Here is a 25,613-nt window from a genome sequence, read left to right as displayed (position 1 = left end):
GGGGTGGGCAGCAGCTTTTTAAAAATTAAAAGCTTCACAACTGTGAACCTAAAAATTTACAGCCATTTTGAAAGAGATGCATCTTTGCTCTGAAGATTGCTATTGAATATGTCAATGCTGTTGTAATGAAATGCTTCTTCTAATCATGTGGTTATTAAATAAACAAAAAGAATTAACAGCTGCTGAGATTCACAGAACCTCACACCAACCTTGAAATAAATGTGTAGACTTTCTCTGAGGCAAAGTAACCCTAAAATATCAGTATTCCTGGTATAGTTTGGGTCCTAAATGTCCCCAAAAAGTCCTTCTGTTAAAGGCTTGTCAACTTTGGCACTATTGGGAGGTGGGGCTTATGTGGAGGAAGTTAGGTCACCAGGGATTTGCCCTTGGAGGGGACACTGCAACTCTGAACTCCTGTCTTTCTCTCCCTCTGCTTCCCAGCTGTCATTAGGTGGTAAACAGGCCTCCTCTACCACATGTTCCCACACTGATATGCTGTCACAGCAGAGCCAAGTGATCATGAGCTAGAACTTTAGAACTGTGAGCTCAAATGAACCTTGTTTCTCTTAAGTTGAATATCTTGGATCTTTGTCCTAGTAACAGAAAGCTAACACTGAGATAGGAAACAAGCACATGTACCTTATACCCTCTTTATAACTGATACCTTCACCTTCATTCTGATGAATAAAGACAGAAAATAAACATATGACTAGAGACTGGAACAAATGCAACGTAGGAAACAAAGACAGGTCATGAAAAAGAATAAGGAGAGTAACTAGCATGAGGTGGTCAGGCATGACTTTTCTGAAGAGACACTGAAACCAAAATCAAAGGACAGGAGTGGGCAGAGGAAATAGCACCTGTGGACACCCTGGGGCAAGAAAGGGCTTGTACACTGGATGAACAGAAACAGCTGGGTTGCTCCCATCAGCTTTAGACTGCAACCTAATAGCAAGAACAACAAGGGGAGATTTTTGTTTGTGATATGCAATTAAATAGAATAAACTAGACAGGCAACATCAGAATGCGCCCTGGGTGATAAAGGAGAGCAGTGTCTTAGGAAGCTTTGGTTTAAATACATAATCCGTTTAACTGGCTCTTAGTTTTAAGTACTTAGCACTACTCCATACAACATTAAGAAAAGTGCTGTCAATCAAACCATGGCATGTTTATGTATAACATGACTATAAACATACATCCTAATTTTGGTTGCCTTAGAATCAACAAAATACAGTACATAGTGGCCCTCTGTGTATAGGTACTGTACCCATGGATTCAACCAACCATAAACAGAAAATATTCTGGAGAAAATGTGTTTCCATGGTAAGTATAAACAGACTGTTTTCCTTGCCATTATTCCCTAAACACCACTGTGAGCGATTTTTCCAGCACTTACACTGCATTAGTATTCTAAGTAATCTAAAGATGATGTAAAGTATACAAGAAGATGTACAAACATTCTAGGCCAATACCATACCATTGCCTATAAGGGGCTTGAGCATCTAATTTTGGTATCCATGAGGGGCCTTTGAAACGATCCCCCAAAGATGACTATCCTCTCTTGCAGTAGATTATAGTTAAAAAAATTTTTTTCTGAGTTGTGGTCATCTTTTGAAAAAGCAAAATCAAGACAAGGAAAAAACTAGCGCAGGTCATGACAGAAAGGCCAAAAATCTTGAAGGTCCAGTAAGGTATTTGGGATGCATTCAAAATGCATATAATTTTTAAGAAGAATGATGTGATCAGATTGCTGTTTGAAGGTTGCCATGGATGTTGTAGGGAATGCAGATCAAATAGAACAAAGGGAGAAAGGAACAGGAAAACCACTGAAGACAGAAATGATGGCAGGTTGGGGTAGGGTGGAGGACCAAACCAGACAGAAGCGGATGGAACCAGAGTCTCTTTGGAGGCATACTAAAAAGGCATGCAGAATACTGTGGAGGCTAAGGGAAAGAAGAGTCAAGGACAGCCTAACAGATGTCTGAACTGAGGGACAGGGTAGATTATAGTACCACTTGCTTAGCTATGAAAGCACAAAGAACTATCTGGTCTCTGGCAGAGGAAAAATGCTCCTTAGGGGGAAAAAAAAAGAAATGGGGTAGCAGTTAAGAGCACTGGCTATCTGTAACTCCAGTTCAGACAGGGGATCCATCATCCTCCTGTGGCCTCCATGGGCATGTACACATGTGGTACACTTACATACATGCAGGCAAACACTCATACACATAAAATAAAAATTTTTTAAATTAAACTTACTCTCCATAAAAAGGTCTATAAAATAACTACATAAAAATTTTTAGATCTATGATGTATTCTCTAATATGTCCATTTCTTTAGACATCTATAATAGATTATCAATACTTTGGAATATTAGTTAACTTGACATAGCAATAGAAACTATACAAAACACAACAGACTAAAAGCAGACTAAAATAAATGAACAGAGAGCTTCAGTGAGCTGTGAGAAAAGCTGGAGCAGCAGACTCTGCAGTCTCTGAAAGAGCACTTTGAGCGAGATAGAGAAATATCGGAAGCAGCAATGGCTATAAATTTTCCAAAGCTGTGATCCCACAGATACAAAAAGTTCGATGAACCCTAAGTTAACATGAAGGCACCAGGAGTGGTGGCATATACCTTTACCCAGCACTCAGGAGGCAGAGTCAGGAGGATTTCTGTGAGTTCGAGGCCAGACTGGTCTACGTAGTGAGTTCAAGGATAGTCAAGGCTACATAGTGAGACACTGTCTCAAAAAAAAAACAAAACAAAAAAAATCAAGAAACATGAAGACAACCTTATGCACGTCATAATCAAACTGCTTAAAACAAGCTGGAGAAAAGACACATTACATACAGAGACACAAAGACAAATGTTGTATGGCTATTTCCTCCAAGATGGATATGATTACCACCACCTTAAATCAGAGCAACTGTGATCACCAGCAGGAGTCTCTTGTGGGACTGGGCCTACTAATGGTCCCCAGTAGAGGAAGGGGAAGGCTCCTGAGGCCCTCCCCTCCCAGAAGGTATACAAGCAATAGTTGATGGCCAAGAGAAGGAAACTCGGGGGTGTAGCTGTCCATAAGGTTATCTGTGCTCCTATAAGTAACAGCAAACAATTCATTGGTTCACCAGGCTGGACTTGGGTGGAATGGTTTTTTTGACTGTTGTTGTTCTATAGACTCCCCAGGAAAAGACACACAACAAGCAGACAGACTTCTCACAAGAGATGCTGTGGAGGGAGGAGGCTAGATGATAATACAGCATCGACCAAAGTTCTGTATCAGCAAAATATCCTTCAGAAGTAAAGATGAAATGAAGGCTGTCTCTGATATACTGTAGCTGGAGGGATTTCTCACCGGTCAATCTACACTATAAAGAAACGCTAAAGGGGACTGGAGAGATGGAGAGTTAGAACTTGCTGCTCTTGCAGAGGACCCAGGTTCAGTTCCTGGCACCACATCGTGGCTCAAAATCATCTGTAACTCCGCATGCCCTTTTCTGGTCTCTAAGGGTACCAGGCACACACACTGTGTACATGCATACATGCAGACAAGACACTCAGACACATAAAATAAAACCTTCACAAAAAAGACAGAACTTTAAAATAAATAAAATAAAATAAAAACATAAATAAATACTTCAGACAGTAGGAAAATGACCAGAAACCTGTGTCTAGATACTTTACATGTAGATCTACCTGGAGTTGCTGAGGGCATCCAGGTGGTGGGCCCTAGGGGAAGGCCCTCATGTCATGACCTTGAAAAGATTATGGGACCCCAGTCCCTTCTTCTCTCCCCTCCATCTTTGATTTCCAGTCATGAGGTAGGTGATTTGTATCCACCTTGCCTTCCTGCCATGTGCTGCCTTACCACAGGCCCAAACTAAAGGAGTCAATCAATCATGGACAGGAACCACCAAAAGTGTTAGCCAAAAAATGAGCTTGTTTTCTTCATAAGCTGATTGTATTGGGTATTTCATTACAGTGATGGGATGCTGACTGACTATACCAAGTAACAAAAGACTTAGTAACAAAAGACTTAGTAAATTAATTGGGTTAGAGTAACATTTATCTAATGAAGGAACATAGCCATCTGTACTACTGTTGAAATCTCATTTACAACCAATGATCAAGAGCAGTCTGGCCTGTGGACCCTTCAACCCCTCCAATGTACTCTATGATCACTGTGGACGAAACAAAGGGTCTTCCATAGAGAAAGAACAGGCCTTTACACTAATCAATCCTAAGTTAGAGGTCAGCAAACTGTTTAAAGATAGTAGATATTTCTGATCTGAAAGCCATTCAGTCTACTTAAATCTACCCTCACAGAGTTCAAAGGTCACCAGAGAAATATGTAAATGAAGCTGGGGAGATGGCCCAATGAGAGCACAAGCATGAGGGCCTGGATTTGATCTCTAGAACCTGAAAAGCCAAGCATGGGAGTGCATATCTATGATCCCAGCCCTGGAGAGGTTGAGATAGAGGATCCCAGGGCTGCACTAGCCAGCTGGGCTAGCCAATTGGCAAGCTCCAGGTCACTGACAACCTCTGTCTCAAAAAGTAAGGTGGAAAGCAACATGCAAAGACAATTTCAATCTCTGACCTCCACATGCACATACACTCACTCACCTCTCTCTCTCTCTCTCTCTCTCTCTCTCTCTCTCTCTCTCTCCCCCTGAAACTGGTATATAATCTCTCAAAAACAAACAGGAAGCCAGGTCTACTGGTGCACACTTTTAATCCCAGCACTTAAGAGGCAGAAGCAGGTGGATCACCATGGGATTATGGCTAGTCTGGTCTACATAAACAAGTTCCAGGCCAGCTGGGACTATAGGGAGACCCTGCCCAAAAATAAAAAATAAAATAAAAAACAAACAGGAAATTGAGGGAGAAATCAATTCCTTCACAGCTAAGTGGTAATCATAGAAAAGCTCAGTGGCCCAGATGGGTTCGGAAGCCCTGTTCCATTTTCTTATGTATTATACTTTCTTATTAATAGCAAAGATTCCAATAACGCTACACCATTAAAAACTCATTTAACTGTCTCACTGGAATCTGAAATTTCAATCACTGATGCTGATTCATTACGATTAAAATTAACCATTATAGGGCATTTGGATAATTTGGCCACATCAACCACCAGTCCTCTGTGAAGCAGAAATGTCATGGGCTATGGTTGCTATGGCTGTGATTTATCATCCATGTGATTTATGGTCTGGTGAGACATAAACACAAAATGTAAAACTGGCCCTGTTGTGGATGGCTAAAAGTACCATAAGTATTTAACCACCACTGAACTAATCTTAATAAGAAAATGGTAAGAGATATTTATGCTACCTTAGACTGAAAAAAAAAAAAATAGACACACAAGCCAAAGGCCACAGAAGTACACAGTAAGGATAGTGAAATGCCTAAAGCAAGATCTAGATTCTGTCAATGAAACCAGTGGAGGTAAATCAGGTGTCACAGGGAATGTTTATACTATGAGAATTTATTGAGGACCTCAGAAAGTTAAAGATATTAACTTGGTGAAAAATGCAAGTAGTCTGACTTTCAGAACCAGCAGGGATCCCTGGACCTTCTTGGGAACCCCAGAACTACAGAAGTAAGGTGTCAGTGAAGTGGACTAAGCAGACTGCTACCAACCTTACCTGAGGACCACTGGTGCGCTCTCATCTCCTGCAGTCTTTATGTTTCCATGAATTTTAAGCAAAGTTATAAGGAAAGGTAAAGTGAGTTACTATGAGAGGCAACATTTGTAGAGCTGAAGAAGGGAAGACAATGTTCAGATCCATCTTCTGACCATCTTCTGGGATCCATGGTCAGGATTCTATAGCTGGAGGCCTTCATCCCTTTCTGTCACTTACATGTCCCATCTTCACATCTTGGCAATTATGCCAATAGCTTGCTAATTAAAATGCAAGGCTTGGGGCTGGAGAGATGGCTCAGCGGTTAAGAGCACTGGCTGCTCTTGCAGAGGACCAGGATTTGATTCCCAGCATCCACATGGCAGCTAAGAATCCTCTATAACTCCAGTTCCAGGGGATCTGACACCCTCTTCTGACCTCCTTGGGCATTGCACAACATAGGTACACTTACACACACGCAGGCAATACACTCATACACATAAAATAAATAAATATTCAAAATAAAATTCAAGGATTGATGTTTATGTAAAAGAATGATAGTCTGAACTGATTAATGATTTCAACATATCAGAGCAGATGCCTCTAGGATACATCATCACACTGTGCAGGTGAAGAAGGAGCTTCTCATCAGTGGCTGCAGCTTTCTACTCTTCATTATTCAGCTCGTCTCTAATTGGTAAAAGAACATCGGGGACAGAACCACAGAGGCACTCATGAAGCCTTGCTGATGCATACAAAGCACACAGCCCACCTCTACCAGGCTATTCGAGTACCTTTTACATTCATAGCACACCTGTGCACTATAAATTACCTTCCATACATGAAGCAATGACACAGTCTTATATATCAAGTGCAGGCAGAAAACTCTTCTACCCGTATGAAAGTCTCTTAAAAGTGCATTTCTACTTCACTCTCTGTTGTTGGTCTCTACTTTGACTCAATCACAGCTCTTAATGGCTAATTTCAATGCAAATGCAATTAACAGGATGGGTAAAGTGAGAGTAGGAGGAAAAAAAAAAAGGATTAGCAAGGCCAGCAATGGCCTCCCAGCTGCTGCTGCCAAGATTCTTCAATGGAGAGCTCTAATTTAACTGAGCTCCATCTAATTTGGCCCAGGGGCTGAGGCCAGACCAGGCAACTACTCCCTTCCCAGGCTGAGAGATGAACGCCTCCTAGAATTAAGAAATAATAGCCCATTTGACCATTCCCTTTTATTGATAGAACATCATGCCGTGAAGCTCACAAACCTCCTAGGAGATCATTTTAGACCCAGCTGATTTAATTTAATTGATGCTCATGTTGGGTCTAAACATGGGCCTTACACAATGGGAAAGTAATAAAGTATTGTATTTGTGACCAGTATGGAAAATATCCTCTTCAGAACTAAGTCAACCAAGTCATTTACACAACAACCACATGCCATCTATAACCAGGTAAGGGACATAAGAAGAGGCAAAGGATCATGGTCTTAAAACTCGACTAAATTATTAACACACATTGCTGGGGGAGGAAGGCTGCACAGGATGAGTTTACAAATAGCTGTTTAAGCTAAGGCATTTCTGCTTCTTTTCTTCTTCCTCCTTGAGACAAGACCTCAATATGTAGCCTGCGCTAGCCTCACACTCACGATCCTCCTGTAACAGCCTCTCACATGCTGGGATTACAGGTGTGCCTCTGTCATCAGTGTGTACCATCAGTTTGAACAAGCCCTATTTTCCATGTACCTTTGTGAATAACAGCCATAGAGCTGTGCTTTCTAGACCTAGGGAAGGCTTTGTTTTGTTTTGCTTTTCGTAAAGATGCTTTGAGGCAGTGATCTCATCCAACTAAATTAAGTCGTGACTAGCTGCTGCACTAGGCTTCAAGCAGCCTGTAGACACAGCACATTCCAACCAGGAGCAAGACAGGTTTTAAAGGACTCAATTTTCCCACAGATAAACAAAGTGATACATGCTCTATTTTACATCCTCCACTCTAAGAGATGCAGAGCTAGGAGCTGATGTAGATAGGGCCAGCACCCAAGTGGAATTGGAATGGATACGGTTCCTATTTTAAAAGTCACTGAATCAAATCAGCTGCATTGTGCCCTACCCACAGAAGAGGGTACTCTGACCAGCAGGCATGACTATGCCCATCTGCTTGGCAGGAACAGTGTGCTACTATGAGAAACGTGTGGGCTTCATTAATATAGCCATTAAGCCTCCTTCCACTTTCAGAGCTCAGAATCTGTGCCCACCGAGCAGCCTTCCAAAAGCAATGGGGGTTTCTTGCTTTCTTTTTCTTTCTTTCCTTCTTCCTTCCTTTTCTATTTAATTTATATATATATGTGTGTGTGTGTGTGTGTGTGTGTGTGTGTACACACATAAGTATAGGTGCCCCCAGAGGCCAAAAGAGGGCATGGACCCCCTGGAGTTGAGCAGTCATGAGCTGCTGCTGACATGAATGCTGGGAACAAACTCAGGTTCCTCTAGAAGGGAAGCAAGTACTCTTAACTCCTGAGCCATCCACTAGGCCTCAGTAACACAATTTTCTAAGTAGACTGCCCTGAAAGGGATAAAATATGAAGACTGCCCTGCCAAAGAGGCCTAATCAATTCAGGAGGTACTGCTCTCTGGAAGGTGATGAGTGGGCATTTCATACGAAAGGCTTGTGAGTTCTGTTAGCCTGGGTCAGTCCCTGTGAAAACAGTCAATGGTAGGGAGAAAAATGGCCCAAAGCCTCACTTTTTTTTTTTTTGTCTTTTTGAGACAGGGTCTCCCTGCAGCCCCAGCTGTCCTGGAACTCACTATGTAGACCAGGCTGGCCTCAAACTCACAAAGATCTGCCTGACTCTGCCTCCCAAGTGCTGGGATTAAAAGCATGCACCACCACGCCTGGCAAGCCTCACTTTTAGACTTCCGAAAGAACAGAGGTCTAAGGCCAGTGATGCCCCTCCAAGTTACACCTCCTGAGAAATCTTTCCAATTTAGTAACCTTCTCTCTCAGAAAGAGAAGAGAAGCTAAATTGCTTTTAGGGAATCTCTCATTCGGAAGACCCTTTCCCACTCAGATTATAGCGAAGACATAAAAAAGGCACGAAGCAAAGGAAGCAGAGCTGGAGAGAAGGCTTGGTGGTTAAGAGCAAAAACTGATGTTCTAGAGGACCCAAGTCCAGTACCCACATCTGCAGCTCCAACTACAGGGGATTCATGCCCTCTTCTTGCCTCTGTGGACCCTGCACTCATATGGCATACACTTACACAAACATCTAAATAAAAATAAAACAAAAAAAAAATACATGCAGTATGGTAGTGTACATCTGTAATCTCAGCACTTGGAAACAGAGGTAGGAGAATTACAAGTTCAAAAACAGCCCGCGCTACATAGCAAATCCCTAGCCCAGAACATATAAACCAGGGGGCTGAAGAGATACTCAGCAGTTAAGGGCACTCTCTGCTTTCGAAGAGGACCTGTGTTTGGTTCCCAGCATCCACATGGCGGCTAATAACTGTCTCCAATTCCAGTTCCAGGAGATCTGATGCCATCTTCTGGCCTCTGTGGGCACTACATCCACACTGTACACATACATACATGCAAGCAAAACACTCATACACATAAAAATAAATCAATCTTAAAACAAAAAAGAATTTTTTAAAAAAACAAACTAAAAAAGCATGAAGCAGAATTTATAACTTTAAAAAAACAGAAACACAAATGAGAATATGCAAAACAAAGCAGCAATGTTAGAGAGAGTACCGCAAGACATGAGATATTATTTTTTTTTCTAACTATTAAAACCAAAGTAGAAGATCAGGTAAACAGGCTGAAATGAAAATCTGAAACACAATGATGACTGCTTTAGCAGAGTAGTCATATAAAAATAAAGGAGGAATTTTTCAAGGTATTACAGGAAGCAGGCACTGTCAGTTATGCTAGTGCATTAACTCCAACACAGGAGAATTCTTACATAAGCTATCTTTCCACTCATTACCCATACCCATGAATCATCATTTTCCCTCTTGACATCTCCCAGAGTAAATAAATATCCTTGACACCACTCTCATCCCAGGTGAGGCCTTCTGAACCTGCCAGTGCTGCTCCCAGACCCACCGTGAGAGCCTGGATCTCCTCTTCCGCTTCTGCTGTCGTCTCCTCCAGCTCTGTCTTGGCCTGCCGAAGCTGGCTCTCCAGGGCCGCACGGGCAGCCTGCAGGGCTGTCAGCTGGGACTCACGCTCCTGCAGAGACAGCTGCAGCTCTGTGAGCTGGCGCTTTAGCTCCAGCTTCTGCTCCTCATGCTCCAGGCTGACCTGAGAAAAGGACACAAGTGTTCAGTGGACAGGAATGGGAGAAGCTGTGAAAATACAACCTCCTGCTCAACCTGAAGCTTAGACCTGGCCTGGGAACCAACTTCTCAGCCTCAGCAGAGAGGGTGATAAGTAATAAAACGGGTTCAACTTGTGAGCATCTCAGAAATCAATGAGACTGAGAATATGCAGGAGGATGTGCAGTGAACCTTCCTGTAGGTTTCGCCTCCAAGGAGTCAGCCAATCATGGGTTGAAAATACTCAGAGAAAAAAAAAAAAATTGCACCGGTACTGAACACGTATGAACATGTGCAGACATGTCATCTTTCCATAAATGGTATTGTATAACTATAAAGAATTTGCATTGTATTAAGTATTCTAAGTGATCTAAAGTATGCATAAGGATGTCTGTAGGTTTTATGGAAGTACCACTCCCTCTTTCAAAAGGGACTTGAGCATCCACAGATTTTGGTATAAATAAGGGGAGTCCTAGAACCCATGCCCTGTGGGTACCAAGAATGTGTATACTAATAATCCCTTACTTAACGAACATTTAAATGCCTGAGAAGGCTACAAAAGAAAAACCATACAGCAAAGGTCTTGAAAATTACAATTATTCTTATTAGAAAAAGATTTAAAGGTAAACGGAAATAGACAACACTGAATTAGTAACAGAGACACCTTTATCATCAGAATGTTCTTCCAGAGGACTTGAGTTTGATTCCCAGAACCCACATCTGGCAGCTAACAGTCTATAGCTCTGGCTCTAGGGGATATGATACCCTCTTCTGGTCTCTGCATGCATCTGTATTCATGTGGCATACATTCACACAAACACATATAAATACACATAAATAAAAATAAATGTTTTTAAAAAGAATTAACAGGAATCAAAGAAAATAAGAGGGCTAGAGATCAACACAGTGGTAGAGCTCTCTGGCCTGGCACACACAAGACCCTGACCAGTTTCAACTGGGATTTTTCAGACAGGGATAGTGAGATATCCAAAAGATATAGAAGTAAGCAAGATTGCAACAGGTGCAATGACTTCAACAGCACTGACAAGGCTGTTCCAGGGAGCAATGCCAAGCAAATAAGAGAAGTGACCTGCACTCCGGGGCTATCGTGACAAGGCCACAGCATGAGCTCAGCACACTAGGCTAGGGATACATGGAAGATAACCCAGCAAAGAGGACATTCAACTCCCGGGTCATTAAAGAGAAGAACTGCCAAATAATTAAATAGACTTCATGACTAATTTGAGGTGGGCCAGGGAACAAAGGACAGAGGGGAATTAAAAAGTATCTGTGGTATGTTCTAGAGAGCAAGACCATGGGCTACCAACAGAGCAGAGAAGAGGAGTCAGTATGAGGAGAAAGATAAAAAGATTCAGTACTAATGTGTTGAATCTGACCCCTATAGGAGACATCCAAGTGCAGAGGTCCAAGGAATATTGTTAACAATGGCTCAAAAACTCAAGAGAAAGATCTGGCTGCTAATCTAGATCTGTGAGTCCTTAACAACTTAGTGGTGGCTAAAGCAAGAGTCGAAGATCCTCCAGCAACAATGAAGATGATGTGACAGCAGAAAACAGTACTTACAACATATCAGGCACTGGATTAACTCACTGCATTTCCACAGAAACCCAATAAAGGAGGGGTTACTGTTAGCTCCACTCTATAGATAAGCAAACTGTTGCACTCAGAGGTTAGGTATTTAAGCAAATGTTACATAGCTTTTTTAAAAGGCAGAGTTGGAGAACTAGAGAGACAGCTCAGTGGTTAGGAGCACTGGCTGTTCTTGCAGAGGACCCAGGTTTAGTTACCAGCACCCACATGAAGGATAATAACCATCCGTAACTCCAGTTCCAGCAGATCTGATGCCCTCTTCTGGCCTCCACAGACATTGCACACATGGATATACTTATATGAAAGCAAAACCTTCATACACATAAAATACAAATAAATAAATAAAAACAGGACAGGGTTGGCATTCAAACCCAAGAAGTCTGGTGTGAGTCTATGGTTGCTAACGCTACACTTTACTGTTTGTCTTACTGAAATGCCAGCTGTCAGAGCAAGCTAGGACTCTATCAGTGAGACTGAAAATTCTCCAGATGCCCTTGGCAAGACCATGAGAGGCATAATAAGCCAAGGAGAGGTCAGGGAGCCAGATGCTGGGCAATTAAAGGAGAGCCCAGAAGCCTGGAACCTTCCCCAAGATGCCACAGAAGAACTACCACTGCACACAGAAACTAGAGAGAAGGCTCAGGGCCCCTTATGGTGGAACAGACTTAAGGTTGTGGCCTCTGCCCTCAATCTCAATAGTAGCAAGTCACCCAGAGATGGACTGACCTTTTTATATTTAGAGCTAAGTGCTAAAACTCCCAGGGAGAATATAGAGCCCTGAGCCTTTTATGAAACATTTGAAGTTTCTCTTACCATCCTGGGGGTGAGGGGAGCAGTTAACTATACAGATTCAAGAGTGGAAGGGGGAAAAAAAAAAGCAACAAGCTTCCCTGGGGACACTGTGATTGCCCAGATGAGCTGCTGCTGCTTCAGGGCAGGCTCAGCAAGAGGGGAGTGTGGAAGGGAAAGGCAAAAGATGCTTGATGTTCCCAGGCTGCAGGAATCTATTTATACCATTAGGGCTGACTCTACTGGGAAGAATGAAAATATAACCTAAGTAATATAAGTGAGGTCAAATCCTAAGGCCTTTGGACAAACCACAGCACTTCTCTACTCCAAGGAGAACCTCAATCACCAGGGTACTTGCTAAAAATGCATACTGCATTCCCCTTTCCATTTTAAAATATTTTATGTATTATTTTTATATGTGCATGAGTGTTATGCCTGCATATAGGTAAGTGCACCTGTGTCATGCAATGCCCACAGAGGACAGAAGAGGCTGTCGGATCCCCTAGAACTAGAGCTACAGACAGTTAGCTGCCATGTGGGTGCTTGGATTAGCCATCTCTCCAGCCACCCTCCTTTCCATTTTAAAAAGCTGAAGATAAGGCAGGCTTGCTGGCTCACGTCTAAAATGCCACTCAGGAGGCTGAGGCAGAAGGATCACAAGTTTGAGGCCAGCCTGGGCTACAGAGTGGGACCCTCAAAAAAAAATTATTAAGATATGTTTTAAGACATTCTGGATGATCCTAATGGAGGGATCCCACCTTGACAAGCTCTAGAAACATGAGATGATACTGTTTCTACCTCTGGAGAAGTGACTTCACTTTCAAGGTTCCAGTCAAAGTAAACACACAAGTAACCATGAGCAATCTTTCTCCACAGTTTAGTCCCCAGATCTGTCTGCTTAGGAGTCTTTTCCTTAAGAAAGATCACCTGTTCTGTGAAGAATTTCCTCATAAATATTTGAGTATTTACTATGCATGAGGCACTGTCCTCACTCCCAACCCAGTGTCTGACTTGAAACAACTGCTTTCCAGTCCTGCTTATTCAGGGCCAGTTAAGCTAGAAGCCTCCGAGGTCAGAAATACTCATCTGTATACCCTGGCTAATAACTGGCACACAGCAGGTGTTTAATAAATACACAGTGAACACTTGCATAAAACTCCTAGTTTTAGTCAACCTCAGCACCATCCCTAACCAAACTTGCTAGAGTTTCCTCACAAAACTATGGCTTTTCTTCCTAGACTCCCAACATCTCTGAAAAGAACTACCTTCCATCAAGCAAACCTAAGTTTGGTTTTATCTTTGAATATCCTGTCATTCTGAGACCCTTGCTGCTGTCACTGAGTGGTACTGCAGAGCCAGTTCAAGCATGGACAATACACTTGTGGCCTTCATTAAATCCTGCTAAAGGAGGAAGTGCTCAGTCCCTATTGGACAGGCGCGCCAATTGGAAAGATCTAGATAATCCTCACATAACCCTAAAAGGGAGAATCCGCACTGACAGTTTACAGAGGAGGAAACTGAAGCAGAGAGATATTAGGTAGCTGCGAAACTATGAAAAGAGTTTACTAGAGGGCAGCATGTTATGGCATGTGCACACACACACACACACACACACACACACACACACACACACACACACACACTCACACACTCATACACAAGTTTACTAAACTAGTAAGAAATTGAGGTAAATTTAAACCCAGAGCCATGTGGCCAACTGTGTACATGTATTCACCATGTGCAAAGCCTTCTGAATATGTTATCAATTTACCTGTGAAAGCTGCCTGGGTTGCAGCCTGGGATTCCCCCAACAAAACCTCTCCAAGATCACCCTTACTCCTCACCTCCCTCAGCCTCGTCTCCAGCTCCAGCAGCCGATTCTTGTCACTGTGATCTTGGTGGCTGATTTTCTCCAGCTGTTCTTCTAACTTTCGGTTCTGGGCCTCCAGTTTCCCAGCCTGTGTCTCCAGGTAAAATTTCTGCTGCCTGAGTTCTGAAATCATCTCTTCCTGGGCCTTCCTGGTAGGGGTGGTGGGAGGATCCAAACAGAATCACAGAGCTATCAGAGACAACATGTCTCCTCAGGAGGACAGGTAGGAATGGAACGAGAAGGTACATCTTCAATAAGTGGGCTGTAATCATTGCAGGGTTAGCTGCCTCTTAATCTAGTCTCATGGGCACAGCATGAGTAACCTGGGACCATTTAAGTCACCAGTGCCTCGCGTTCCTCACCTGTGAGATCAAATATGGTCAAGGGGGCTACAAGCAATACTAACATTTCAATCTTTGGTAACTGTTTTCTTTAAAGGCCTGTGGCACATGCCTTTAATGCAAGCACTTGGAAGACAGAGGCAGACAGATCTCTGTGAAATCAAGGCCAGCCTGACCTATATAATGAGCTCAGGCCAGCTGGAGCTACAGGGAAACCCTGCCTTAAATAAATAAAAAGAAGCCTATACAGGAGTGCAGAAAGGGGCTTCCTGTGAGTACAGGAGTGCTTCCAAGAGCTTAATAATGCAGGCTCTGTGGAAGGCATTGCAATGGAGAGAAAGAATGTTGCATGCTGCTCTTTCTAGAACTCTGTATGGTTTCCTCACCTTTCTACCAACTGTAACAAGTACCAAAAACTAGAACTAAAGGCCAAAACGCTGCCTACCATACCAGTTCAGATTCAGATGGGAATGTTTTCAACGATCTCGGAAAAGATTCCTAGAAAGTACAATCCCTCAGGCAAAAAGATTATGATCAGAGCACTCACAAACACAGACAACTCCCAGTCAGAGCTACCTACAGCAGAATGGATAGCCTAGCTGGGTACACACAAGATCCCCTCCTACTGATTACAGCAGGCAAATCTGGGTAAGAGGGACAGCAGTTTTCCAAAAGCAAACTCTAAGTAGTCGCATTAGCCACAGTGAAGTACTCTGTAATCTGATAGTCATTTGAGGTATTTAAGAACACCTGACTCAAAAGAGGCCCCAGTGGAGTAAGACCACTCAAAGGAGAGCAGAATTACAGAAGTATGTGTATGAGGGCTGGGTCAGGGGAGATGGGCTGAGTAAGGTGCAGTCAGAATCCAAGCACTTACATGTTCCTTTGGGTGAAGAGACTGCTGTTTGCTGCAAGCTTATTGGCCTCAGACAATTCCACGATCCTCTGTTCCAGGGATCTGATCTTGGAATCCATAGCATTGATCATCTGAAACCCAGGAGACCTTTGAACCCTCACATACCAACAGTTCCACTAGAGTGGGATGAAGGCAGGCCACATGGGCCAAAATAAGTCTCCTCTAAAATGTTTACAGATTGGCCAGAGGTCATGAGGGACGCAACCAGTCTGTACCCTGAGGATCACAGATGTAACTGCTCAATGGATTAGGCTCAGTTATTTTATCAACAGAAATCAACATCTCCACACTAAGTGGCCTGCATCAAAAACATATAGAAGGGATGATTTGGGAAGCTGCCATCCTACATAGAGGCAGGCCTCTCTATATCCTGGTATCATGCATATATTCCCCGGGCCTCCAGGAGCATCTAACTTGAATGTACAAGTATACCGGTATCACATCATATTTCTCTACATCAAAGTTTTCCCAAATTTCTAAATTGTAAGTACTGGGGGTGAAGTCTGGTGGGTGCTGGCTAAAAATATAACTTGGGTCAGGCATGGTGTTACACACATTTGATCCCAAGCATTCAGGAGGCAGAGGCAAGTGAATCTCTATGAGTTCAAGGCTAGTCTGGTCTACATAACGAGTTTCAGGCAGCCAAGGCTACATAGTAAGAGTCCTCCCTTTCATTTTTCTTGGTGGTGGTATGAGGGATCAAACCAAGAGCCCTTATACCTGCTAGGTGAGTGCTCTACCACTAAGGTACATCCCCAGCCCTTCCCTTAGATATGCTGAGGTGGAAAGCCTTCACCAGGTCTGGGGTTTACAAGCATCACAGGTAACTCTCCTGAACAGTGAACAGGTAAGCAAACACCAGAGATATACAGGAGACTGAGGGCCACTGGGCACTCTGTCAGGAAGAATTCTAATGGACCATGCTGCAGTGGGCAACAGATTGGTCATTAAAGAGCTTAAAACTGGTCAAGTGGAGCCACTGTTCTTTCGAGACAGGAAGCTGTTTCAGAAAAACCTTCCTGTTACCTACAAACCCTGTGTCACTGAAAGAACAAGCTACAGGTCAAATGGGAGTTTCCAAAGTGAGTCAGTCTTTGCCTGCATCAAAAGTCCTTAGAAAGTTGGCTGTGCGCGCTCTGCTACCTACCGCCTTCTGCTCGCTGAGGATCTTGCCCTTCTCATGAGCCTCCTCTTCGTGTCGCTGCATCATGTTCTCCAGACTCTCCTTGTCGGCCAAATCTTTCTTTATTTGATTGTCCAACACCTATGAAAACAGAAGAAGTGAACATCCTAGGTAGCCAAGGGGGGTTGGGCAGGGGGATAAGAATCACTTGAGCAAAGGAGGGAAGCAGAGGCCCAAGGCCTCTAATCCCTAAAACAAAGAGATGACAAAAGTCAAGAGTCTGTGTACCAACCAGAATGAGACTAGGAACTATTGCCACCAAATGGCAAAGAACAGGTAGATTTGAACTAGGAACTAATCTAAAAATAATCAGCCCAAAAGACCAGAGAGAGATTCGGTGTGAGCTAGACTCTAGAACAAGAGAGAAAAAGCTCTAATTATCTAGACTTGGAAAATAAAGTTCTTATTTGCTAATATTACCTGGGGACAACTTTTCCTTAGGCAATGCACTAGTAGTTTTCAGAGCATTCCCTGTTCCTAATTTGTACAAAATGAATGCTAGATATTCCCAAGCTGTCTCTCTCAGGAGGAGAGAAGCTGAAGACGGAGGAAGTCTGGGTGACCAGGGAAACAGTCAGGGACAAGATGACATTGCCCACCAGTAATGAAGGTGGGCAGTCAATAGGCAAGAATATAAAAGAAAAAAAATGCTTCTTGCCTCTGATCCAGCTGGAATAGAGAGTCCTTGGAAAAAGAAGACTTTCCCAGGGGAGAGAAATCATATGTTCTCGAGCTATAAGCCACTGTAAGCACCTACTATTCCCAAGAGCAAAAAATAAAACAGTAATGGTGTCACCAACCACCAGCTCAATCCAGTGTTCTGCGAGGCACACAGCCTACCAATTGCCAAAACACCAAGAGAAACAGGAAGGAGCGAAGACATCATAGCTCCCTGAGCCTTTGACCAAGAGCCTATGCTTCTCATCACAAAGAATTCATTTTGCTTTTGTGAATGACACCAACTGCCATCAAGAACAACAACAGGATATTGGGAATAAAGCTGCCAGAATTGGGGTCACAGATGGGATCTGAAATCTGCCTTTCCCACAATGTCTATTGTAAAGGGCCCTTCATAGCTCATGGGGACATCGTCCCTAAAAAAAGTCAGTCAGCAGGGATGGAGTCCATATGATAAAGGAAAGAACAAATTTCAAAGATGGCTTTAAACTAGAACTGATTGATGAAAAAAATAGAATGAGAGTTGGTGGAGAAGAGCAAAAGGTGTAGAGAAGGGTCAGGAGGGAGCAAGGCAGCCCAGCAGGATGATAAAGTAGCCTGCTCTGTTGGCTGTCTGAGGGCGATTCTAAAATTATGAGCAAGAACACAGTGGAATCCAGGGTATGATAGGACTATTACCAAAATGGCCTTCTAAATGCTGGAACCAGCAACACAAAGTAGAAAAGGTTAAAAAGAAATGGCTTTGTGCAGGTTTCAGTAGAGAAGACAGAAAAAAACAAAAAACAAAAAACAGACTTTTCCTGAACATTCCCTGGGAGCTATAAAACAAAGCTCTTTCTATCTAGAAGACAATAGACTGAACAGCACATATAATATCCAGACCAGATAGACTCCTTTTTATATGGGCTGCTAAAGAATGGAAGACATTTTCAGGATAACTCTGTTCCAAATGCGACCCCGACCTTGGCAGTGGTGGATACCAACATCAGCTACACCAGGAGCAGAAAGGGAAAATGCAAGTCTCTCAAATGTGGTGGGTTCAACTGACAGAACGACAACAAAGATGGCAGAGGAGGCAGTTGTTTGAAGAACACCTCAAAAAACAAACCTAAATCAACTTAGGACAGAACATGGCTTTTTAAAAATATTATTTTTATCTTACGTGTAGGAGTACAATGCCTGCATGTATGTAGGTGCACCAGTGTCGTGCAATGCCCGCAGAGGTCCAGAGGAGGGTATGGATCTCCTGGAACTGGAGTTACAGACAGCTGTTAGCTACCATATGGGTGCTGGGAATCAAACCCAGGTCCTCTGCAAGAGCAATCAGTGTTCTTAACCGCTGAGCCATCTCTCCAGTCCAGAACATGGCTTGTAATGGGTACTTCAGCATAATCACTGAAACAGCTGATTTCACAAAGGATCATTGCCATCTCACAAGCATGCCAGTAGACCCCTGTATACAGGCTCATCACTGCATAAAGGTCAGTTCATTCCAAAGATAGAAGTAGGGAAATCAGTTAAGAATTCCAAAGTAAAAGGATGGATATATAAAATGTAAAAACCACGAAGGTACAAGGTCCCATAATATTTTGAGGCCACTTCTGGATTTTCCTGTGTTCTTTTAATAAAATAACTGAAAATCATAAGTAAAAGAAAGAAGACAGCAGGATAGTGATGATGGTGATGCTGGGTGAGGATGTTCATGTTTGAGTCTCCAAGAAAGGACCACTCAGCAATGAGGATACTCAATCCACTGCTAGATCATCACAAAAACTAACAACTTCTTGCAATGTCTGGACAGGGAAAAGATCAACTTCATGTATGATATAATGACCGAAGTCTGATTCTTAAATTATATGAATAATTGAAAGGCTTGGTGAGAATCATAATGAAAATACGATGTGATTTTAAGGGAAACAAGCAGATCTCCATTTGTGATAATGCAATGGGCTAGATGAAGCAGACCAGCCCTCCAACTGAAAAAGATTTAAAATTCTGGATAAAACACATGAATATTTATATCCCCAAATGTCCTTCGGTGTGGTCCATCCACTGGAGCCAACCTACCAACAGTATCACATTTAAATGAGATTGACTCTCCCTTCCCGGTAGCCATTGGCTACCAATAGTTCCTAGGTAGTGCTGGGGCCTCTTACCCCCATCCCCACATGTATGCTGTGATTCTGTTTGGCATAAATATATATGTACATATGTACGTACGTGTGTGTGTGTGTGTGTGTGTGTGTGTGTGTAATGATATGTACAAGAACCTAGAGTCAATCTTTACCATCAAAAAAACAAAAATAAAGTTGACAACAGAATTAAAACATTACAGGCAAAAAAACTAAGAAAACGCAGAGTAAGAAAGATACAAAACTGTTTTACCCAGGGGCTGGAGAGATAGATGGCTCAGTGGTTAAGAACACTGGTTGTTCTTGCAGAAGACCCAGGTTCAAATCCCAGCACTCACATGGCAGCTAACAACTGTCCGTAACTCCAGCTCCAGAGGATCCGATGAACTCTTCTGTCCTCTGAGACGTTGAACAACATGGGTGCACTTACTTACATGCAGGCAATATACTCATACACATAAAAATGATAAAATTTTTTTTTAAAGAGCTGTTTTAACCAGAGGCATTTGCTGAACCAAATGATCTTGAGCTTCAATTTGGGGCTGGCTGGGAAGTCTCTGAGATCCAGAGATCCACCTGCCTCTGCCTCCCAAAAGCTAGGATTAAAAGTGAGTTTCAGTTTTGGTAACATCAAACATCAAGAGGGGATAGAAATCAAGGTTCTGATTAATAATTTTCCAAGGAAAAGGAATAACCCAGCAGGCACACCAAAGGAAATACAAATCAAAAGAAAGCAAGAAAAGAAGAAAAAAGCAAATCTTCAAAACACAACTCATCAAACACCTATGCTCACCGTGCTTTGAGAAATAAGAGACTGGAATAAAAGCACACGGAACTAAAAATTATCTTCAATATCCAGTAAACTTGTGAATAGACCGAACAGACTGTCTGTTTAGAAATTTTAAAATTAACATCAAGAGAATGGTTTGACAGTAGTTTAGACACAGTTAAGAAAGAATTAGCAGAGTGTAAAAAAGTCAGTAGAATTTATCTAGGGTGCAGCACAAAGAGAAAGAAATGGAAACTGTGAGAGAGTGGATTCCAGGGATCTAGAGAGTGTCAATTCAAGTCTCAAAGCTAAGGCAAAAGATGAAGAAACAACACTTGGAAAATAACGTCACTTATGTACTACAGTTGAATAAAAATCTGCCAATCTATTGAAAATTCCATCAATTTCAAGCAGGAAAAATGAAAAGAAATCTATACCTCAACATCTCACAGCAAAACTTCAGAATTAAAGACAAAGTGAAACACTAAAGAAAAAGGATAAATCTATTTTCAAAGAAGGCAACAATTAAGACTGACAGATGAGTTCAAAATATCAATACCAAAAGCCAAGTCAATGGAATGTACTGTCACATGTTACCACAACCAACAGAGAATCTAATCTCCAGTTAATAACGAGGGGCAACACAAATTGGACTCAATGAGTATGAGGTTTTTGTTTTGTTTTGTTTTTTAAAGAGGACATGAAGTTGGGTGGAAGGAGTTGGGGGAGAGGACTGAACATCAAAATACATTACATGTATGCATAGTATGAAACTCTCAAAGAATTCATTTAAACTGTATTAAAAAAGAATTAGGGTGGGCATTATCATGCACAACAAATCTTTGCTAATATAAACACGTTAAAAAGATAATAAAACACAAAAGTGGAAGGGAGACTATCTGAGAGGAGGAAGGTGGGTGGAGAAGATATGTGATCAAAATAAATGATACACATTTAAGAAAATATCATAATGAATCCCATTATTTTATATACTAAATATATGCTAATTTTGAAAATGGAAGACAAGGGGCTATAGAGATAGGTCAGCAGTTAAGAGTACTTCCCAGCACTCAAGTCAGGTGGCTTTCAACCACCTGTCACTCCAGCTCCAGGGGATCCAACACCCTTTACTGGCCTTTGGTGGGCACTCAGACACACACACACACACACACATATACATAATTTTAAAATAAAAAATAAGAATGGAACCTCAACATGTAATGAAAAAAGCAAAACTTAAAAAAAATATAAAAAAAAAAAAAAAAAACACCCTCCATACTCCAAAACTTCCCACCATGCTGTAAGGCCAGCATTTGCCCTACACAGTTCTTTGGTCTAGTAACAACTGGAAGAAAGTGCCAAGAAGACAGGGAGCGAAACCGTGCGGGAGTGTCAGGAGAAGAGGAGGTCTTTACTTTAATCTTTTCCTCGTAGTGCTGCTCCTTCTGTTTCAGGTGCACTTCCAGGTGTTGGGCTGAGACCTGAGCCTCCCGATGTTTCTCCTCCAGTTCCTGGACACGAAGGAACAGTCAGTCAGGTATGCACAGGGAAGACTGCTGCAACGTACACTAGACACTCACAGGAAACATGACTGGCACAGGCACCACAGGTGACAGGCAGCTGCTCCTCCATTTCTAGCCTAAGGCGCTCGGGAAGGAAACCACCACCAAGCTTGGCCCTGGTTTTCCCAAGTCCGAGTATACACATACACATATACATGCAGCTGGGATCAGAAATACATCAGTGTGACAGGTCAGACAAAGGCAGTCATTCAACTTTACACATCGAAATAAGGGTAACAAGGCAACGTTTGAAAGTTTAGTTCAGTTCAAAGACCCCTGACCACTGCCTTGAACTTCGGGCCATTTTCCCTGTTATAACGGCCTTAAATGAGAAAAGGGATTTTAATTTATTATGAAGATAAACAATACTTTGTGTCTTCCTCATTCACAAAATGATTACTCAAAAACCCTACCTAAAAAGGAAAGCTAATGTTACAGTGAACATACATATAAAATCTTCACGTGTTGAATGATTATTTTACCTGATTGGTATGTGGAGAATGTGAATACTGAAAGATGTATGTGGGATTTAATGTTTACATGAGCAATACTAATGGGGACAAAGAGGAACATAAAACACACTGGTCACAATGACGAAAATACACACACACCTATCAGAGATGAAGAGAATCTGAAGTCATATCAATAGCAAAATTTAAGGTTCTCCTCTTTTTTTGTTTTCTGCTTTTAAACAAAATTGTAATTCATCTCATAATTATACCAATTCATTTGCCAGTGTATTATAAGCTGATCTTTTGAAAAGGAGCATTCAATTCACTGACACATGCTTTAAATGCAGAGATAGCTGCATCTAAATTAAGTCATATGAATCTGGACCCATTAGTTAATTACTGATATCAAAAGTCATTACCCCCAAGTTTTCATCTCTTCATACTATTATGAAATTTTTCTTTAAAGTGGAAGCAATTATGAGAATTTTGAAGAATGAGGAAATTATACAGGATATGGTCACAAAATGGAAGGGGAAAAATGTACTTTTGAGAATCACACACACACAAAACACTGGTGATGAAGCTTTGGAACTCTGAAGTCTGCAGGCAAAGGCTTTGCTTTGGGGGCCATTAGAATGTTCAGTCTTATAAGACCAGGTGCACAGAATCTCCTGCAATCTACCAGCTGGCATCTTGGGGAGTTGAATGTAAACAGGATTCTGGTTAATAAGAAACATTTCTAAGGGCTTTAGTGTATACTCACTAAAGGACTGCTGGAAATTATTTCTTTGATTAAAGCAAAAGACAGTGCTGTAATGAGAGCCCCAATTATTTGTTTTTGGAAGTTCTTATCAGGATAGCAAATATTTTAAAGCAAAGACATTTATGGGATATGTTTGCAAGCATCATCATGTAACAGTATTAAGGACCACTCTTTGCCCATGTCCCAGATACTCTGCAGTCTAAGCACAGGATTCTTGAGCAAAAGGCACTTTCTGTTGAAACAAAGACAGTCACAAAGGCACTTGGGCAGGTGACAAGATACATTAGGACAAAGAAATTTTACTTTTCTGTTTGGTTACAAATCATTTGATAACCATCTTTTCTTGGGTCCAGTCCTCATAAAATGGCACAGAAATGGAAATCAAAAGCTAAGAATGGGTTAAAAAAGAAAAAAAAAGAGAAAGAAAAGCTACCCAGACACCTGAGACTGACAACGTTGAGACCAAATTTTTGGTCTGTATCTGAACGGGAATTTACAATCCCAGAACCCCACATTTTAATTTCTAGTGAATCTTTGGAAAAACAGATACTTTAACACCTATTTGGTAGTTTTGCATTTTTTGTTGTTGTTGTCATTTTTTTAAGCATGTCTTTTTCTATATGTATTAGATCAACTCTTTAGCTATATTACACAATTACCGGCGTTCACTGCTATATTTCCAGCTCCTGGAACAGGGCCTGGCACATAGTAGAAGCTCAGTAAATATTTGTTGAATGAATGAATGAACACATCACCATTAAACAGAGAAAACATTTTGCAACCACAAGAGAGTTAAACACTTTGTTAACTTTGTTAACTAAGCAAGCGATAACAGTGGTGGGATCTAACCTTATTCATGATAAAATTCACACACTTGACAAGAGTCAAGAGAAACTTTGATGACAGAACAAAGGGTTAGAAAGAGTAGACTAACATTTGTCCTTGTGTGTAGACACAAACACACACAGAGACTGGGTGTCAAAGCAAAACAATTTAACCAATTCCTCTTTTACTCATTTGTTGAAGAACATTCTTACATTTGTGAGCGTATGTAGAGAAAGTCTATCAGGTGTTTCACGGTTTATATTAAGTACTGTGGAAGCCTGGCTGCTCCTTGAATTCATACAGGTGCTAGTGCCTCATTCCCAGAAGTGACTCAAAAGAGAGGAAGCTGCCTATTCACCACCTTACCTCCTTCTAAGGGACAAAAGGGGGATCATGTGTAAAATCTAACTCATTGCTGAACCTCTCAAATATCACATCAAACTTCTGGCTTTGGGACTAAGATCCAAGGACAGCCCTTCAAAGGCTCTGCCTTCCTTCCTGGTCAGTGCTAAACACCAATATGTCTACAGTCTCAACCACCTGAGCGAACATTCCTTGATTAAGTTTATTTGCTCCTCAGGGCCTAAGACAGAATCAAAATGATTACAAATGGAACAGGAACCTTGCTACACTAAGGAAATAGGGGAAAGGTAACAACAGCAGCAGCCAACTGCAGCAGAGTCAGTACGTCAATGCGGGTCTGTGACAGAAACTACTTGGAAAAAAACAATTCTGTACAAATAATTTCTTCTCTAATAGCAAGAATCTGGGTTTTGGTCTTAAAAGTCTAAAATCCCTATAGCTTTAAACATTGTTATTGCCAAGTTAACACCCATACAACACTGCTGATAGGATATAAATGTTCATCTAAAAATGATAAATGTCAAAAATGATAAATATTCATTTTAGTAAAAAATGCCAGGCAATAGCAAAAATAGTAACAACACTGATGTGTCCAATACCACTGATGGGTCTCTTACAACTGAAGGGTCTCTTACCAGTGTGAGTCTATTATTACCAGGGTTGAAGTGTCCACTATTGGGATAGTCATGCTAATCTATGATGCGGCACACACTGAAAGCACTTCACCTCTCTCCATTCACCTACTCGGCGACACCTCCCCTGGGATGGCATTTAATGCTTCTCACCCACTTCCCTTCACAACCTCTAACCTGTTATCTTTGAACTTTGCAACTTTCGTTCCTGCTCACCAGAATTTTATCAGCCATCTGCTGGATCTGTTGGGATTTTGTCTGGATGTCATCCTTCAGTCTGTTTTCTCTACGCTCCATGGTCTCTAGCCTCTTTACCTTGTTCTCCAGAGAATGGCGGCGTTCCTGTAGGTCGTGAATCAATCAGAGAGTTTTAATGGAGCAACTGCTGTGAGCATACCACCTGCACCGAGGGAAAGCGCCCTCAAGAAGCGTACACTGGAGTCAGGAAGAAAAGTCTCAGGCACCTGAAGCAACGGTGAAGAAAACTCTATAATTCAGGTGCTCAGCTGTGTCGATTACAAGAGTGCATTCATTCATTCAAATATTTATCAAGCACCTACTATCTGCAAAGTACCACACTAGGCACCACTGGAAATACAGAGAAGAAGATGACGTCATTCTGCCCTTGGAAAAGATAAGACAAACACAAATAAACACAACACAGGTTAAGAGAGGGCAGAACCACAAGCAGGTAGGAAGTGCTACAGGAGGTGACAGGCACAGTTGAGGAGTGGGGGGATAGCAGTATATAGGGAGGTCGTTTGGAGTAGAGAGGGCAGGA

The 25,613-nt window shown here is 41.9% G+C and overlaps 1 protein-coding gene across 10 annotated transcripts in view; it reads right to left on the bottom strand.

Annotated features, from left to right (window-relative positions):
* Positions 1–25,613, bottom strand: part of Cit (citron rho-interacting serine/threonine kinase) — a 190,177-nt gene that overhangs the window by 54,238 nt on the left and 110,326 nt on the right. For all 10 annotated transcript variants that reach the window (XM_029559280.1, XM_029559281.1, XM_029559284.1 and 7 more), the window contains 6 exons: positions 25,049–25,174; positions 21,651–21,746; positions 16,621–16,737; positions 15,435–15,544; positions 14,191–14,365; positions 9,735–9,932 (listed from right to left, as the gene is read on the bottom strand). In XM_029559280.1, coding sequence (XP_029415140.1) covers positions 9,735–9,932; positions 14,191–14,365; positions 15,435–15,544; positions 16,621–16,737; positions 21,651–21,746; positions 25,049–25,174 — 822 coding nt within the window. The remainder of the gene's footprint in view (positions 1–9,734; positions 9,933–14,190; positions 14,366–15,434; positions 15,545–16,620; positions 16,738–21,650; positions 21,747–25,048; positions 25,175–25,613) is intronic.

Source organism: Nannospalax galili, unplaced genomic scaffold, assembly GCF_000622305.1.
Source record: "Nannospalax galili isolate Female #2095 unplaced genomic scaffold, S.galili_v1.0 scaffold769, whole genome shotgun sequence".
Lineage (NCBI taxonomy): Eukaryota > Metazoa > Chordata > Mammalia > Rodentia > Spalacidae > Nannospalax > Nannospalax galili.
This window is presented reverse-complemented; position numbering and strand designations above follow the sequence as displayed.